Below are 17,441 nucleotides of genomic sequence, written 5' to 3' on the forward strand. Positions count from 1 at the left end.
TGACACTGTGATTTAATGTCAGTTGCATTATGAGCTTGTTGGCTTGTTGTCTTAAATGGTTTAAGACACAGAAAGTATCCTATAGACCTTGAAATTCAATTAAATCTGTACAGGGCCTGACTTTCAACGACTGTCAATATGTAGAATTTCAGGTTAATAAAGTTTAACTAATGGGACAACACTGTTATTTTCAGATTTGACTGACATGTGAGCTGCAGAGCAGAACCAGCTCCTGGGACACTGTATATGATCATGCAGTTATCAGATTAGCAGAAGTCTGATATCCATGTTAAATGATGCGAAATAAGACCACAAACAAGTTTTGCACAGGTTATATATGTTCTCATTTGTGCAAAACTTGAATAATCTGACACAATCTGAGAGTGTTTTCCAAGTTCAGAGCTTACTCGTGTGTCAAATGTATAATATACGGCTGAAAAGCAGATTTAAGTTGAGTGTGTAAGTCCAGCCTGAGTTGCGAACTGATCTATTTAAGCCTACCTAGATAGGTTAAACAGCCCCAATGTCTAATGAATTGTTTAATACTTTGGTCCAGTTACAGGTCCAGGCCCGGTTGTGCTCAATGTCTGCGAGGTTAACAACCAAAGTTAAAAGGTGGTTATTACATGTGACGTCATATTTACATCTTTTAAGACAAAAGGTTCATCAGAAATAAATTAATGCAATTTCAAAAAACCAACATCTGCATGTTTAGTTTACCCATTTCAAACACATATCATAAGATAATAGCTTTGGAGTGATGAGCTGCTGTGATATGAAAGATTAGGTGACACCTGTCTGTAGTCAATGTAGCATAAAGACATATTTCCCCTGTTGTGTTGGCTGTATAGGAAGACAATTATCATCTTATTCAAATTTCAGATTAATATTGCAGATTAAATTTACTCATTTATTGATTAGTGGTTTCAAAAGACATTGACAGATATACGAATTGCTAAGTAACACTTAAAGAAAATGATATGCTGCTCTTGTTAATGTCTATCTAAACAAAGCAACAACTGCTACTGTAATTCGAAATGCTCACAATGTCTTTTTTATCATGAATGCATAGTTTAAAAAAAAAAAAAAGTTTCAAGTCAGTCATTCTCACTACTCTCAGTTCACAGTACATCTAAACATCAGGTTCTCAGTAAAGTGCTTTGTTTTGAGTCTCTTTTGCTAACATGCTGGTCTTCACTCCCTCAGTGTCTCTGCAGGCTCGGCACCCTGTACATCCTGGGTTCACTTTGCCGAGAGAAACCGGGCAGGTACCCGGGAGCCCTGTGGTTGCCTTGGTGATAATTCCTGGTGACGGGGGCTCTGGTGGCCGGGGGCTGGTGTTCTTGGTCTCCAGCAGGAGGAGGAGGGTCGCGTCCATTCTTACCATGATACAGCCTCTGATGACTGCCATGGTTTTCTTCCTCATCGGCTGAAAGAGAAGGTAGAAATCAGAGAGATGAATCAGATGTGGGCAGAAAATGACAACATGGATTATTAACATTCAGTAGAAAGTCAAATGGATAACATTTAACTGTTGTTGAAGGAAAGCTTTACTGAAAACACTTGTAGCTGTAAGCACCAGCTTTTTCAGCTAGATACCGAGATACCAAATTTGTTATATGGAGGAAGAATGAGACCCATCTTTTAATCCTGTGGTAAAAATTATTTTCATTCTGTTTCATTTTCATTTAGAACTGAACAGTCTCACTCTCTTGGTCTTGTAGTGAAGCGTCGTTGTTTTGTTGCCCTGCATCCTGTGATGCTGCTTTTCTGGCCTCCTCTAGATCCATCTGTGCCTTCAGTGCTGCTCGTTTGTTCTTCTTCTTGTTTTCCTCATTTTGCTTGAAAAGGAAACACAAGCAATTGTGAGTTTCAAAACAGAGAAAGAGGCAAAAGGAAATGTAAAAATCAGCTCTTGGATGAAACAAACATCTTCTGCATTTGACAACACAACGACGAGTGTTAAGTATCGAACCCTTTGGTTCGTGGGTACATATGAACTGTTACTCTGCTGCTCTCTGCTGGAGTGATGAAACTAATACAATTACAGTGGTCACAGTCAGACACCTCAGGCGGTCTGTTTGTGCACCTACACACTGTTGGGAAGTTTTGAAGCTCAGACAAACCATTGGAAAAGCTAATGTGGACGACAAACAAATAACAAACATGAACATTCATGAGAATTAGTGACCTTTACTTGCCTAGAAATTCAATATAATATAGTATATAAATATGAGTGATAGAGTACTAGGACAAACAAAAGCAAATGTCGGGTTACCGCTTGTAGTTTTTTCTTCAGTTCCACATTGGCTTCTTTGTAGCTTTTGGATGTGGATTGTAAGTAATAGATGGCTAGTCTGAAAAAGAAAATAACAGATTATTATCGTCAAATAACCTTAAACGTTACCACTATAATGAAGTTATGACAGCAATGCAAAATATCTTAAACTGTGTAAAAAAAAAAAAAAATTAGTGCAGTGTTTGCTGACTCACACCATAAGCAGTATGAAGGGCAGCACCAGTCCAGGGTTAGAGGCGTAGCTGAACACTTTACTAAACCAGGCAGGGAAGTCTGACTCCAGCGTCTCGTGGATCACATCAAACATACGTTTTTTCCCACTAAGGAGAGGAGAATGATTATGACAGAAAGTCAACTAATTAAATTGTAAAAGCCAGATCCCCTGAACGAGTGTCATTACCTGAAGGGTCCACAGTCAAAAGAAGGAGGAATGGTGACGATGGTGTAGATGGCAGGCAGAGTGGACAGGAAGAGGATGACCAGCAACATGGCCATGTAAAAGTTGTTGGAGCCAGAGGCCTTGAAGACTCTTTCCTGCGGCACATTACAGCACATCACGGCCCAGCATTGCAGGTACATGGACACATGGAGCCGGAGGACATTCAGGGCAGGTAGGCAGGGGGCATAGAAAGCACCCATCCTGGAGCAAACAGAAAAGAGGGAGAGGAGGACAGGCTGAAGGTGCTGCTCTTCATCACTAGTTAGTTTTACATTATACCCCTGCAGCTAGTTGTAAATAATAACACAAAGATTATCAAATCAAATCAGTTTCGTTTTCTTACCATATCATTCCTTGATTGAAGATCAGGCCCAGGACGTTCCCACTGACATCAAACTCAGAGTAGGATGGCTATCACAAACAACACAGGAACGACAACAAGACCAGGTCAAAACCTAGTAAATGCATTGTCGGCTATTTGCATCCTGCCCAGTGTCACCCAGAGTCCGCCCTTTATCTGTTCGCTCCTCTCCTACTCTCTGTGCTCACATATACAGTATTTTAATACAACTGAATTTCCAACAAAACTGTTCTCATTTACATGTTTTTCTGTTTCTGTTGTCAGAGACAATTATGGGACAATTATGAAATAGTGACTGAAACGTGGCCCATTAAGAGTACATGTTAACGCCCAAGCCATTAATAGGCTGCTGCTCTGCTGCTGCTAAAATCCTGATTTTATAACAGTGATTTTGCCATGTCCTCATCCACACAGACTTGCTATTGTTACCAGTGACCGTAGTTACGTCAATATGTTTTTTTGAACATCCCAGTGCAATAGCATGTGATCTGTCTTTGGCAGAGATAAAATACAATACAATACAATGGCAAAAGGCAAAGCAAACCTGCAGTGTTTTGTGTTCACAATGCACATGTTGAAGGAACCACTACACAGACTTGAAATGCACCTTGAGAGGTGGGCTCAGTGAACCAATCTGAGGCCAAACTGAAACCTTAGTTCGGTCTAAATGCACTATGTTGGCAACACTGCAGGCTGTATACACCCTCCTAATAGAAACTAACTTATTTATTATTTTTATTATTTATTATTTTAAAGAGCAGCAGCCAATGGGGTAACTCCAACTCAGTCATGTTACACTTGGCTGTCCAATGGTGGAATTATGATCACTCATCAGTCAGCAACATTCACAATTATAGGGCTGGTCTAGCCAGAAATAAATCTGCTCTGACTCATATTCTCATAGACAGTATTTCTATTCACCTCCGGAAAAACAGGCACATCTTTGATGTGTAATAACAAATAAATTATACACTGTTGAATTTCAGCGGCACTGTCACTGTGATCAGTTAGAAAAGATGACTCACGAATCCGGCCTCCAGGTCCCAGCACCAGCAGTAGTTGAGAAAACGAACAAGCACAGCTCTCAGGAAATCACCAATCAGCAGCGTGATGTAGGTTGTCATGGTATCAGATATGATCAGCCGGACAAACTCCTGCATAGGATGGAGCAATCATATATATAATATAGTATAATATCTATATATAAATATTTGATAACAATAACACATTCTAATTATACGGATAATTTAAAAGAAAGAATAATTTTTTTTCCATGTTTGCATTATGATGATCATATAAGGTTACACTTTTTATTTACAACTTTATCATTGAGTATATGTCTCAATATTTAACATGTATGGTTTGTTTAGATTTATTGTGTATAGGTTTTATAAGCATATGTAACTATTTGTCCTACCCAATGTAAAATATACTGTGTTTTATCTTTAACCCATTGTATTTTTTTGCACTTATTATCAAAGATTTCTAAAAGCAACATAATGTGATCGGAACACATTTTAATTAGAAATCATCGTTAAATACAGTTTGGTTTGATTATGGTGTCAAGCAAGGCAGTGCAGTAAAAATGAAAGTGAGCATTATGAAATAAAATAGTCGAATGAATAGAATAAAATGCCCTTGTGAAATGTAAACTGACTTTGCTAAAAGGAGATTTTATATTCCACATTTTGTTCATTCATATGATTATTTCATAAGCAGTCACTTTGAGTATCCACAAGTTTATGATGCATCAACATTTACGTCATACAGTTATATAATGGTTTGCAAACACATGCACACTGACCTGCCCCACCATGGTCTCCCAGCAGGGCCCTCTGGGTACATCAGCAGGTTGGATAGTGATGGGCGGGGCAGTGCTGTTTTCTGATACTGTGCCATTGTAAAGACTGGCTTCCCACATGGTTATATTAAACTTTATGATCTTTTCCTCCTCCCTCTGAGACATACACACACACACACACACACACACACACACACACACACACAAACACACACACACAAACACACACACACACACACACACACACACACACACAAACACACACACACACACACACGCTTGATATTGATTATAATGTAACATTACAAAAGCATCTCACACATCTACTCACACTAGCTCTCACTTTGAGGTTGATCTCATCCATGAGTGCGATGATAAAAGTGTAGAGATTTCCCAAGAAGAGGGCAAAGATGCGACCCAGCTGCCACTGCAGAGCGACACGAGGGTGGTAGTTCTCCAGGGTGCTGATGACGTCAAAGAGCATGGGGCAGAACATCCCCAGTAATGACATGACCATGTTTACCTGAGGAACACGTGTTTTTAGACTCAAGACAGCTCATATCACACGTGAGGACAATGGAGTGTAGCCTATTATTTTTTTTACCTAGTATGCAATGCCAGTCTGTTACTTAACACAGTAACTGTGTCCCAAACCTGCACTAAATACTAAGTCTAAGCAGCTTTAGAGTAAGTAGTTTATTCATATTGATAAAGTGACAAAATGAGTCAACAAAAAGCTTAGATTTTTGAGAATACTATTCCTCCACAAAGTAATGCACAAAGGAAAGAGGGAAGCTGCTATTCTTGAAATGAGAATGTGGTGCAAATGCTTTAACCCCATATATAGCACCACTCTACATAATGAACTTGTTCAACAAGTCTTGCCTGCCACTAAAATGATCCACATACTTTTCCCCTCTGTATTCTGTCTCTTTGATTCCCCACGTCTCCATCTCTCATTTCTCATTTCTACCTCATTCCTTTCCCACCAGGTGTGATTCTCCAGTCCATCTAGGGCAAACTTCTGAGAGCGACGCACTACAAAGTAGATGAGGTATCCACTTCCTGCTAAGCAGCACAAGACCAAGAAGTTGGCGAGCACTCGCAGAAAGCGAGTCAGATGGATGTTGTCATCCTTTCGGCTCTCTTGCTCCTCTAAGATTGCCTCCTGGAGAGGTAAAAGTAGGGTTATACAGGATACAGATAACTGTATAATAAGTGGTGTCACTTAGCTACTATATTGGAGCACCAGTGGTCATCAGTACTGACCTTGAAACAGGTGGTGATGGAGGCAAACTTATTGTCTGCAGTTTCAGGGTTTCCTATCAGGTAGTCCCAGCTGGTGAACATCTTCCAGCTGAAGTTAAAGCTGTTATCATCTCCAACCCCCGACTCATTTGCATTACGGGCCATCCTTTAACCAGAAATAGTCACAGATTCAGTAGATTATTGTGCCTCAAAGACATTAATTAGTTCTTTGTAGTCATAATAGACTCACGTTCTTATGACCACCATGTAGCTATAGGCCACTGTTCCCACACCAACCAGGAAGTACGACAGAGGCATACGGAACTTAAGCCAGCCAATGGCTCGCTGGTTGTTGTAGTAACCATAGAAGAGGACTGAATACTGAGCGTAACCCTGTGGATACAAATCATAGTTGGAGCACAGTCATAGATTCTCATATTTGTAGGTGTTGGTAGCACTTAGCAATTTTCTTCCAGAACTTTGGGCAACAATACATCTTCATTTAAAAATTGTAGCAAATAAAAATATAATGTTATTTAAATTGGGTGAGGTGAGCATGACATATGTTGTCAACTGACCCCACAGTCCCATAAGACAGCAAAGTCCATGGCACTGGCCTCCTCAGCCCTGGGGACAGTCTTTCTTGGGATGCTGCCATAGGGCCTCCCCATCAATGCCTGTAATAATAATAATAAGAAGAAGAAGAAGAAAGTCAAACATTTAATATACTCAAAGCAGTATTTTAGGGCAACCAAACTCCACCATACCTCAGGCACCATAACCAGGCCAAAGGTCAGACCAAACAAGATCATGTTGATGCCATACATCCACCTCAGGAAGATAAAGTAAGAGGCAACTGAGGAGCCAAAATGACCTGAAGGGCAGAGGGAGTAAATATGAGGATGATCATTACACTGATACTCAACTCTTCAAGCAGAGAAACTAAATGTGAGGCCTGCAAAACATGTAAACTATACTATAGATGCATTTACTAGAAAACCATACATACTCTATGTTAATGGCTTGCATAGTTTTATTATACTCATTTACTTATAATAAGTATATTGGAAAAAAGATAAAACAAGCCTACTTTCAATCTCCTTTATTTTCATCTCCCAGGGAATGCAGGCCGTTTTGAAGTTTTCAAAGTCCCGTTGGAACTTCATCCATTTCTAATTAAAAAAAAATAAACGAGATGCATAACTAAAAATGCATCATATATTCCTTTACATCATCTAGATGATATTGTAAATAAGTCGAAGTCAGTGACTTGCCTTTGTCATCATGACCTTGTAAGCATAGAGCTTCCTGCCTTTCCCTTTCCCCAGAGCTCCTTCATATTTCTCCACAAATTCCTGAGACTCCCTGTAACAAAGCAGGCATCTGATTAAATGATTTATAGGTGACACTTTGAATTGCAGCTGAGAATTCAGGGGAATCTGATCACTTCAGGATCCTACTTTTATCAATGAGAAAACAAAGTACCGTAAAGTGACGAGTTTCTTTTTCATTGGCCAGGGTTTCCCCCTCAGACTTTGGATCAGTTTCTTCCTCTCGTCCACTGCCTCCTTCAGCTTCTCCAGCTCCTCCGGTGACAGAGACTCTGGCCTCACCTCTTTCTCCTCATTTTCCTCCTCTTCATCATCTTCATTGTCTACTTCACTTGTCTCCTGCTCTGAACTGAGGCATATAAGAGTAGTGTGTTTAATGTCCATGCACCTTTCTTGTGAGCGGGATAGGACAGTTTTCCTCTGTAAGAAACTACAGATTTGTGAGATAATGATTTACCTTGTTTCAACTACTTTCTTGTGCTTTTTCTTCTTCACGTCCTGTGTTTTGTCCTTCACTGTACGTTTCCCTCCATCATCTTCTTTCTCTTCATCTTTTTTGGCACGTTCGTGTTTCTTTTTTCCCTTGGCAATTCTTTCTTCAGCTTCTCCCTCCCCCTCCTCAGTTTTTCTTGTTTTTTCATTTTTGATATTCTTCCCTGTTTTTGCCATCTTACCTCTTTTTATTTTGACCTCCTGCTCCTGCTCTTCCCTCTCTCTTCCTCTTGTTTCTTGATCATTCTTTGTTTTCCTTCTCCTGCCCCTTTCTCTTTTCTCCTGCCTGACCTGTAATTCCTCTTCCCCTTCCCCAGCTTCTTTCGATGCTCCTTTCTTCCTCCCATTCCCCCTCCTCCTTTTCTCTCTATCACCATCCCTTCTTTTTCTTCTGTGTCTGTCCCGCCCGTGTTCCTCATGAAGAGTGGAAACCTCATCCTCGTCACCTGCAGTAAAAAATGTAGACACTGTGTTTATTCAGTGATAAAATAAGCATTAACATGCTCCATAGATTATTCACACTCACTCACACATTCACATCATTCTCTCTGTATCCTACAATATTGTGAAGTTGTTCCCTATTCAATTAAACCATCTCATTTTCTCTGTCACTGAAATGTTTTTATCCAGGTGTGATAATCCTGTGGTAATTATGGACACAGGTCATGACAGAAGGGCAAATAGGAGTATGCAAATTACACAGGACTGGGTATGAAAAAGAAAAAACCTCCAGTGGATGAACTGGTAGAGCAGCGGTGACAGATTGGGTTTAATGGTGGCAGCAGAGACAGTGGAGCTTCTCAGAGAAATTAATGAATAAAATAATAAAGACAAAAGGGGACATTTGGAAAGAGACTCCTCTGCCTCTCCAGTGTTCTGTAAAGTAGAAACAGTCTGAACCACTTGATGTGTCAGTGATTAATGTTATGATATAAGAGAACCCACCCACCTGCAAACTCCAGCCCAACGTCAACTGTGGAACAGACATAGTTTCAGTGTAAAAATTAGTGTTCTCCAAAAAGTTTTCCAGCTTTGAATGGTCATTTCTTTCAGCCTATACGACAAGTTGGAGTTAATTTGTTATTTTACATCGAACCCTTTTTTTTGTGAAAATAACTTGTACCCGTTGGTGTCCTCTATGTAGCACCCTTGAGTGATGCCTCCTGATCCTTAGCATCAAATCCTTGCATCTTTTGCTGCATTGCCTATTTTGACACCGTCTGACCTTGAGCACTGCTGTGAAATAAGGCATTCATAATGTCTCTATCTTCATCTTTACATTGTTTTCATTTTTATCACAGAGAAGATTACGTGATTCATCTGAGACGCAATTAAAACAAGACACATAACAGCCTCAATTATCTTCAAATTTGAAAATCAAAGGCTTTTTGGGAGGATTCTGACTCCATGAATATACTAATGAGCTAAATGTGTTTGTAACCAATTCGATTTGATGAGTCAAGTGAAGGATCAGTTGGACATTTATTCAACTCATTATCCGAAGTTACACTACAGGACTTTTATTTATAAGTTCTGAGAACCAGAGAATTATAAGCTGATCTGAGGTCAGCACTGATGTAATCATCAAAGAAGACGAGTTTATTCATTATAATTGACAATGCTTTCACATTGGATGCGTTTGTTTTATTTTACACATAGTTGTATTGCATTGTTTCTTACATCATATTTCTGTAAGGTAATGTGTGACTTTGTTTTGAACTTTGTGCTGTTGAACAAAAGCTTATTATTAATGTTGGTGTTATTAGTATTTTTTAAATGATAAGATATACTGCATCTAATCACCTCCAATGGCGTAACCAACCTCCGCCTGCTTTGATGACCTCAGCGTTAAAAATCCAGTCCATTTTTTATATCCTCAACACAACCCTGACCCCTTTCACTGGCAGAGCTTAGCCTACCTTATTGTGTACCTGCCACTATTGTCCTGCCTTAAAGGGGGATGAAGAGGACAACAGAAAGGACCACTGACAGACTGAACAGATATTTATGTAGTCGGCCCTTTGATGTGTGTCCTTAGTGTAACCGGAGTGGCCAGCACACAGGTCATTACGGCCATGTGCAGCAGAGGGACACAAAAGAGACAAACAATGGTCTAATGAAGGGAGACGGGGTGGCTAAGCCCAAAAGGATGGGGGAGACAGCCAGAGGCCAGAGGCCAGCTCCCAAATATGCAGCGGAGTGAGTGGGATGGAAGAAAGTAGTGTATAAATATGTTTGTGGTGGCGGATGGCTGGCCTTCCTTTGATCATAAACTTTGATCAGCTGTAGTATTTTCACTTGTATGTTATACATATATATAAATGAACTTCAGGCTCCATTAAACTCAATAAAAAGGGACGGTTTTGTCCAAAAATAGGTTCAAAACAATTATCACAAATACATCATAAACACACTGCAAAGACAGAGACCAAAAGGCCTTTCTTTATTTAAAGAATCAGTAATATTTTCTCCTACTGAACATCCAGCCATAAACTAAAAATTGAAAATAATTTATAGCAGATTATGGCACAAGAATCTATGAACAAAAGACCTGTGCCATAAAATGTGAAAACCAGAATAGCAATTTGGTAATGAAGATATAAAGATGGTCACGGTCTTACTGTCATTCTCAGAAGTGATCAGACTGTCTCCCCGAGGCATCTTCCTGTCATGGTCCTGTATCTCCTACAACAGTCGTCCCAGCATCCAGTGGAGGTGAGGTGATGTGAGGTGGACCAAGCGGCAGGGTTTGAGTGGTCTCTCTCCTACTGCATCTTTACAGGAAAGGATGCAGTGTGTGTGTGTGTGTGTGTGTGTGTGTGTGTGTGTGTGTGTGTGTGTGTGTGTGTGTGTGTGTGTGTGTGTGTGTGTGTGTGTGTGTGTGGAGGGGCTGGTACATGATGAGTAAGTCGCATGAGAAGTTTACTTTTTCCTCGCCACCCATCGACCCGAAACAGGGACAATGACAGCATGGAAACCCTAGAGCCACGCAATTTCACTAGCAATCAATTATTCAAAACAGTTATGACTGCCTTTATGCAGCTGTGTGTGTGTTTTGTGAATGTTTATGAGTGTGTGTATGTGTGTGTGTGTGTGTGTGTGTGTGTGTGTGTGTGTGTGTGTGTGTGTGTGTGTGTGTGTGTGTGTGTGTGTGTATGTGTATAAGACAAAAACATGAGGGTCATGAGAGCAGTAGGCCTAAGTGAGGGACATGGCTTTTGTGTTTTCATTGTAGCATAACAGATGACTCAGCTGCCAATTTTTTATTCACATACCCATCAGTTTCGATATACTCACTCACATCCTCATCATTTCTAAATGAGTACCTTTGGCTAAAAGTAGTTATATGAATCTATGTAAAGCCACAGTGAAGAGGTGAATAAAATGGGACCATGATACCAATACTTGACCAACTGTTTCTTTAAATTCACATTTCATTTTTTTGTCTCTTTCAATAAGTGTCTCACAAGTTTGTGTAAAAATGACTAATAGAACAGCATCATTCAGTCTGTTACTTTATCCTAATTATTTATGTGTGAGTTGTGCAGATGTTTCGGGATATAAAGCCTTTCCTCTGTCACTGTCAGATGAAACTATAATAAAGACATTTCGCAATGTGGTAAAGAATATGAAAACAGCCACAGATGTTGTCTCAGTCTTGTGTGATTGAGATGGTTTCTGGACTAATTCAGCCATATAGCACATCTAAATGTGTATGTTTGTGTGCATGCCTTTACAATTATTTTGTGGTGAAAAAAACTTTCGCACTAAGGCGACTCAGTGAAATGTAAACTATTACATTTTAGGGTTGATATATGTTTGTTTTTTTTTTCTTGTTTTTTTTTGGTTACCTCTAGGGGTCAGGTTAGTGTAAAGTTTGGGCTTGCTTATGCATTGTACTTTTCACTTAGAAGGATGTTGTATGTTGTTGAATTGTTGTATTAATTCCTTGGAGACTTACAACAACCTGGACCACTTTCTCTCAAGGTTTTGGCGAGTTTGACAAAAGAGATAAAAATGTGATGTTTACTGTAAGAAGCCTGTTGAGCAGAACAAACCATGTGACCTTTTGAAATATCAGAGTTAATGTAGCATGAGTATGGTGGAGTATGGTGTCATCCTGACATGACTGAACAAGTGCGTTCAACCTGCTGTGCATAAAGCTACAGCCTGTAAGATGAAGGCAAAGGGGTGAGCTCCAAGCTAATTAACCTGTAGAGGGCAGTGTTGCTCTATACTGTAATGTGTAGGAAGCAACACCTCTGCCTGGTAGAGATGATTTTTATCTTTAACTGACTTGTTTTCTGCATGTGTGTCTGTGTATGTTTGTGCTTGCACGTGCAGAGACAGCCCAAAGCTTAACAGACATATAAGCATGTTTGTGTACACGCACATCAACTCACGCGTGTTGTGGAGGAGAGAGAGTAGGCGAGAGATCGGTTTCCCAGTGCTAAAGTTAGCTGCAGCTACGAGGAATCATTGAGCAGAGAGGCGACGGAGGTCATCAAGGCCACTTGAGTAGAGAGTAGAATCAAAATATACTGCAACAACTCCAAGATGAATCTGACTGTAAATGGACACATCACTGCAGTGCAGCTGATTATAAATTACAGGCCACCAAACTGTAAGAGGAGATTTCTGTCATAAAACTGATACACATAAAACTGGGTACAATGACACAACAATACAAATTTACCAAATTTTGTTATGTCTGAAGTCAGGGTGATCCAGTTTTCATTTGAACTACTTTCTACTACAAAAAATAGTCCCTGGACAAACTATCCATGTGGCGAGATGCCAGCCTTTAAGTTTGGGTGATCAGACAGAGCTTTTAAGGAGCAGGATTTATACAGGTTATGTGGCCTTATTGGCACATACAGTGTTTTAATGCACACTTTCAAAGTCAAATTTTGAGAAGCTGAGTATGAGCACCTATGTGACTACACATTTGGAACATGCAATGCCTTTAAATTAATGCATTTTTATAATTTATATACAGAACAGGGAATCAGAATGGGACATATTCATGGGAAAAAGAGGATTATCACAATCATGGAGTAAAACTGACAAACTGCTCAATCAAATCTAATCAAAAGTTCACATGTGTCTGTTCGTCTTGTCTCAGTCTGTTCTGATAAGTGTGCCTTTTTTGTTGAAACACTAAAATCATTTGGAGCTATCAGTGTGCAAGGGGTTAGACAGTGATTCATCCATCTGTTGGCATGATAAAAGGCTAGCGAGGCCTGCAAAGTGCCTGCATGTACCGTATGAGTCAAAGAGCAGCTCTGCAACAGATGATCAGTCTGTCACCAAGCTCCCTGCCCCTCTAATGCAGGTCACAGAGGCAGGAAAAACAGCACAGCCACAGAGGAAGTCTGTCGAATGAGGTCTAAAGGCATTGTGCTGTACCTTGCTAAAAATAAATGTCAGAAGTTAACAGAGAAAAACATACTGTATCAGAAGCGTTGTGGGTTATCATGAATAACAATCTGAAAAACATTTTTTCCAAAGTCAAAGTGCAACACAAAAGACAAAAAAAATGCACAACCACTGTCTGTATGACTGCCTCTTCCTGCCCCTCTCAGCTGATAACAATCAACTGGTGAACTTTGTATAGCATTAAAGTCTCCTCAGCTGTTGACGCTAAACGTAAAGCAGCAGGGAGTTGTGGCTGCAAGGGTGAAACCTGGCTTGTTTTTGTCAGAGGGAGAGAGAGCAAGAGAGAGAGAGAGAAGGAAGCTGAGGAGGGGAGAGTGCAGGTAATCAGGTGTGACTCAGACTATAAACACATTTTTGCCTCAGGGATTCAAAATGGGACAATCACTGCATACAGAGACATGTCATTAAAGACGTCTAAAGCACACTGTATCATGTGCAGTTTCACAGTGATACAGGCTGTTTATCTGGAAGTCTGTCTGGGATGATTGATTGCTTTTGAGCAGAGGTTATACTTGTTTTTGCAGTTTCAGAGAGATTGCAGGAAAACAGACTTCTATGAATATTGCTGCTGGAAAGTCGTCCTAGTTTAAAATCAAGTCATTACAACTTCCATGGAGGGGGAATAAGAAAAAAATGGAACATTTCAAGTCTTTTCTTTGAAACTTGGCAGTTGCACAGCTGGATTTTCTTTTCTCTTTTGTTTTCCCCTTCACTAAATTCCTTCTTCCTGTTTCTGGGTGTTTCTCATGAGGGGGACTGACTGTTGCACCACTGTGGAAGTAGAGGAAAACAGAAAACTTTTCAGGAAAGAAATTTCAGGCCTCAACATATCAAGAGCAAGAGAGAAAATAAGGTAAATAGAGAGTTTACATAGATAGAGGAGGAGAAGTGTGTTGCTCAATTTTGTACACCGTGTCCATGGCACAGCTACAGATAGACAGTGTGTAGGTGTGAGTGAGGAAAAAAAAAAAAAGAAAAGAGAGAGAGCATGGTAAGTATGCGTGAGTAAAACAGCGTCATTAAGCATGGAGGCGGGCCCTGTCAGACTATGGGTATCGCGAAGGGAGGGACTTGGCTCCTGCAATTGACAGATTATACAGGCGGAGGCGTGGCTTGTCCTTGCAGACAGAGAAGCACGTGGCTAGACCCGTCTGCACGAGGGAGCAGCAACAAAGACCAGCCAGTCCAGGGAACAGAACAGAACACAGGACATCTGCTGCACACACATGTACACACACACACACTCGCTCTGTCTCTCTTTCACACGCTTACACACACATACGCGCGCACTCACATGCAGGGGTTCACATTTGCTCGGCACAGGCAGGGCATGCGGTCACACGTATAGTCTCATATATCAGCTGCAAAGGACAAACCCACACAGAGCAGGGTATAAATGTAAACGGCAATATAAAGACGTTGCTATAAGCATATGTTCTGCTTGACCACAGAGCCACACTTGCAGAAACACACACATTTATACACACACTTTGTTAGTCCAACAATCATCCAGATACCCATGTAAGGTGAGGTTTGTGTGTGTGTGTGTGTGTGTGAGAAAGGGAGGAGAAAGTAAGAAGGAGAGAGCTTAGACAGAGTGAGCTGGGGGAGTTTAAAGGGACTCCTCCCTGGTCAGAAATAACAAGAAACACATTCATGAGAGAGGCAGAGGAGTTGTGCAGCAGCACAAGTGAGAGACTGAATGGTCAGTAGGTGCTGAATCAGCAGATCACATTCATTTGATACCATTTTTATTGCTCTCTATTAATCTCTCTATTGCTTTCTGTCTATTTTGTTTCTTGTGTTTCACCCTTTTCCTCAAAATTTGCAGCAACGACAGTGTAAATGGAACTAAAAGGACCAAGGCTTTACAACAAAGCTGTCCCTCATCTCCCCTGAATCATACAGACAGGCACCTTCTGTTCAAGAAATGTTTCCAATTACTTATGTTTACACACACAGGCCCACACGCACACACACACACACACACACACACTCACACACACACACATGCATTTCAACCCCTTCATAAGGGGTTGCACGTGAAGTTGAATGTGGACAGAGCAGGGTGGGGGATCAAGTTTTAAAGCAATGGTTTTAGTCAACTTCAGTGCAGAGCTTATCAAGCGCTGCACACAGTTTATGTAAATGGATAAGCTGCCATTTCCACCAATAGCCCCTTTATCAACAGTGTCTCACCACGCTGACGCCAGACACAGGCAAGCTGTGCCTGTGTGTTAGTGTGTGTGTGTGTGTGTGTGTGTGTGTGTGTGTGTGTGTGTGTGTGTGTGTGTGTGTGTGTGTGTGTGTGTGTGTGTGCCTGTCGGGATGGCCAATATCTGCCTAGTAACTACAGACAGGCTGTTCCTGATTCACATAAGTAATCTTCACACCCTCACACACACACACACACACACACACACACACACTTACAGACTGAAACACAACAAAAAAAGATAGCTGCAAATTGTATGCATATGTTGTCATGGCAACATTTTCACTTTCACCTGCTTATGTGTATCCATCATGGTGGTGAAAAAAAATAACAATTATCCCCCCAACCACCCCAACACACAGAGAATGATACCAAAACATACAAACACACACACACATACACACACATATAGAAGCTAAGCTATGACAGCGAGGGGGGATGGGTAATGATACTTGACACCTCCCACTCTCTCCTCAGCTGCCCCCTCCCCTCACTGAAACCCATGAACCTTCACATACTAAACAGACATACATTTTACATACACATGCTCCTTTTCTGCTCTGTACAGGGGCTGCGTTAACACAACATACACACACAAAGACTTCAGTGTAAAACACAGACTAGCCCCCCCCCATGCTTTTCTTTACTCACATATGAAAAGCTTTTGAGCTTATATCCATACGATAAGTGAACCGTACTATTACTGTGTCTGTACACGGAGGACAATTTGCATAAAGATGCCACATGATGAGTTTTAACAAGCAATGCTCAAATTTCACCTTGCATATTAAAATCTAAAGTGTGGCTCTTGGCCTTTCAGTGCCTGTCAGTGTTTCACTTGCTCACCCGCATTTGATTGCATTGTTTGATTACACTGTCACTTTAATCAGACAATAATGTTCCTTGCTGTTAAAGACCCTCCCTTGATACACTGGTTGTAAATTATATGCAAATGAGCTCACTGTCATCAAAGCAAGTCTTTGTGAAAAGGCTATAGACATCATTAACATCATCTCATATTGAATAAATTACTGAAAATTATTTGTGTGAATGTTTTGCTCGTGCCCTTGTGATAATGATGACTCCTGTTCTTTTTCTTTCTTTTTTTCCTCATTCCACACAGTAACAACTGATATTAAAGCTTGTAAATGACTCAGATAACTGCTGGCCGTCCTGCAGTTATGGTGACTCAGACAGTCACCAACTGTCTCACTACAGTTATCAGAGATTAGCAATCTGATCAAAGATGATCAGACTTTGTTGTTAAGCAAATATTCAGAGTACTGCTGTTAATCAACGACCAGTTCTCCTCAACTGTCTCAGTCTTTATGACTGGAAAATATAAATTTGTGAGACTGTTTTTTTACAGTTTGTATGTTTTATTTATGTGGAAAATCAGGTCACATTTACATTCCACACTTTTACACTAATGTTTTCTCCTGAAAATCCCCCAAATACATGCATACAGCACAGACAGATCGACGTAATTGATTAATTTATCTAGACACAGTCTTACACTCACAAAAAATTAATTTAATTAATACATTCCTGTCAGACTCCTTTTTTAGACAAATTGGCTTAAAACATTTTTAATTATACTATATCATAATAAGTATATTCCCCTTTAAAAGTTAGGGGAAGATGAGCAGCAGCCGACACTTTTACTTTCACCTGGCTGCATGTTTTCTCAGTTTCTATATGAATTCCAGTTTGAACTGGAGCAAAACATACTGCTTCGAGACTATACTAGTCTTTCCACGAATCCACTCACTGATAGATGACAGCATATTCTCTCAAACACACTAGCACACAGACA

The 17,441-nt window shown here is 40.4% G+C and overlaps 1 protein-coding gene across 1 annotated transcript; it reads right to left on the reverse strand.

Moving 5' to 3' along the window:
- Window positions 1-808: 808 nt before the first annotated feature.
- Window positions 809-10,632, reverse strand: tmc1 (transmembrane channel-like 1). The gene is made up of 20 exons (XM_056376784.1): window positions 10,593-10,632; window positions 8,921-8,944; window positions 7,937-8,417; window positions 7,634-7,828; window positions 7,423-7,513; window positions 7,239-7,320; window positions 6,916-7,022; window positions 6,727-6,825; window positions 6,399-6,541; window positions 6,170-6,314; window positions 5,874-6,068; window positions 5,244-5,423; window positions 4,904-5,056; window positions 4,125-4,253; window positions 3,082-3,149; window positions 2,700-2,939; window positions 2,494-2,619; window positions 2,279-2,357; window positions 1,709-1,841; window positions 809-1,429 (listed from the first exon to the last, which is right to left on the reverse strand). The coding sequence occupies exons 1-20, from the start codon at window positions 10,630-10,632 to the stop codon at window positions 1,203-1,205; spliced, it is 2,937 nt and encodes a 978-aa protein (XP_056232759.1). The 3' UTR covers window positions 809-1,202.
- Between the last annotated feature and the right edge of the window lie 6,809 nt (window positions 10,633-17,441).

The sequence above is a fragment of the Seriola aureovittata genome, chromosome 5 (genome assembly GCF_021018895.1).
Source record: "Seriola aureovittata isolate HTS-2021-v1 ecotype China chromosome 5, ASM2101889v1, whole genome shotgun sequence".
Classification (NCBI taxonomy): Eukaryota; Metazoa; Chordata; class Actinopteri; order Carangiformes; family Carangidae; genus Seriola; species Seriola aureovittata.

Bases quoted from the DNA above. Each gene is read 5' to 3' on its own strand.
- tmc1 (XM_056376784.1), bottom strand. From the start codon at position 10,632: ATGCCTCGGGGAGACAGTCTGATCACTTCTGAGAATGACA. The intron at 7,829-7,936 runs GTAAATCATTAT...TATATGCCTCAG, and splicing joins AAGAAAGTAGTTGAAACAAG to TTCAGAGCAGGAGACAAGTG. The intron at 7,321-7,422 runs GCAAGTCACTGA...TTTTTTAATTAG, and splicing joins ACAAGGTCATGATGACAAAG to AAATGGATGAAGTTCCAACG.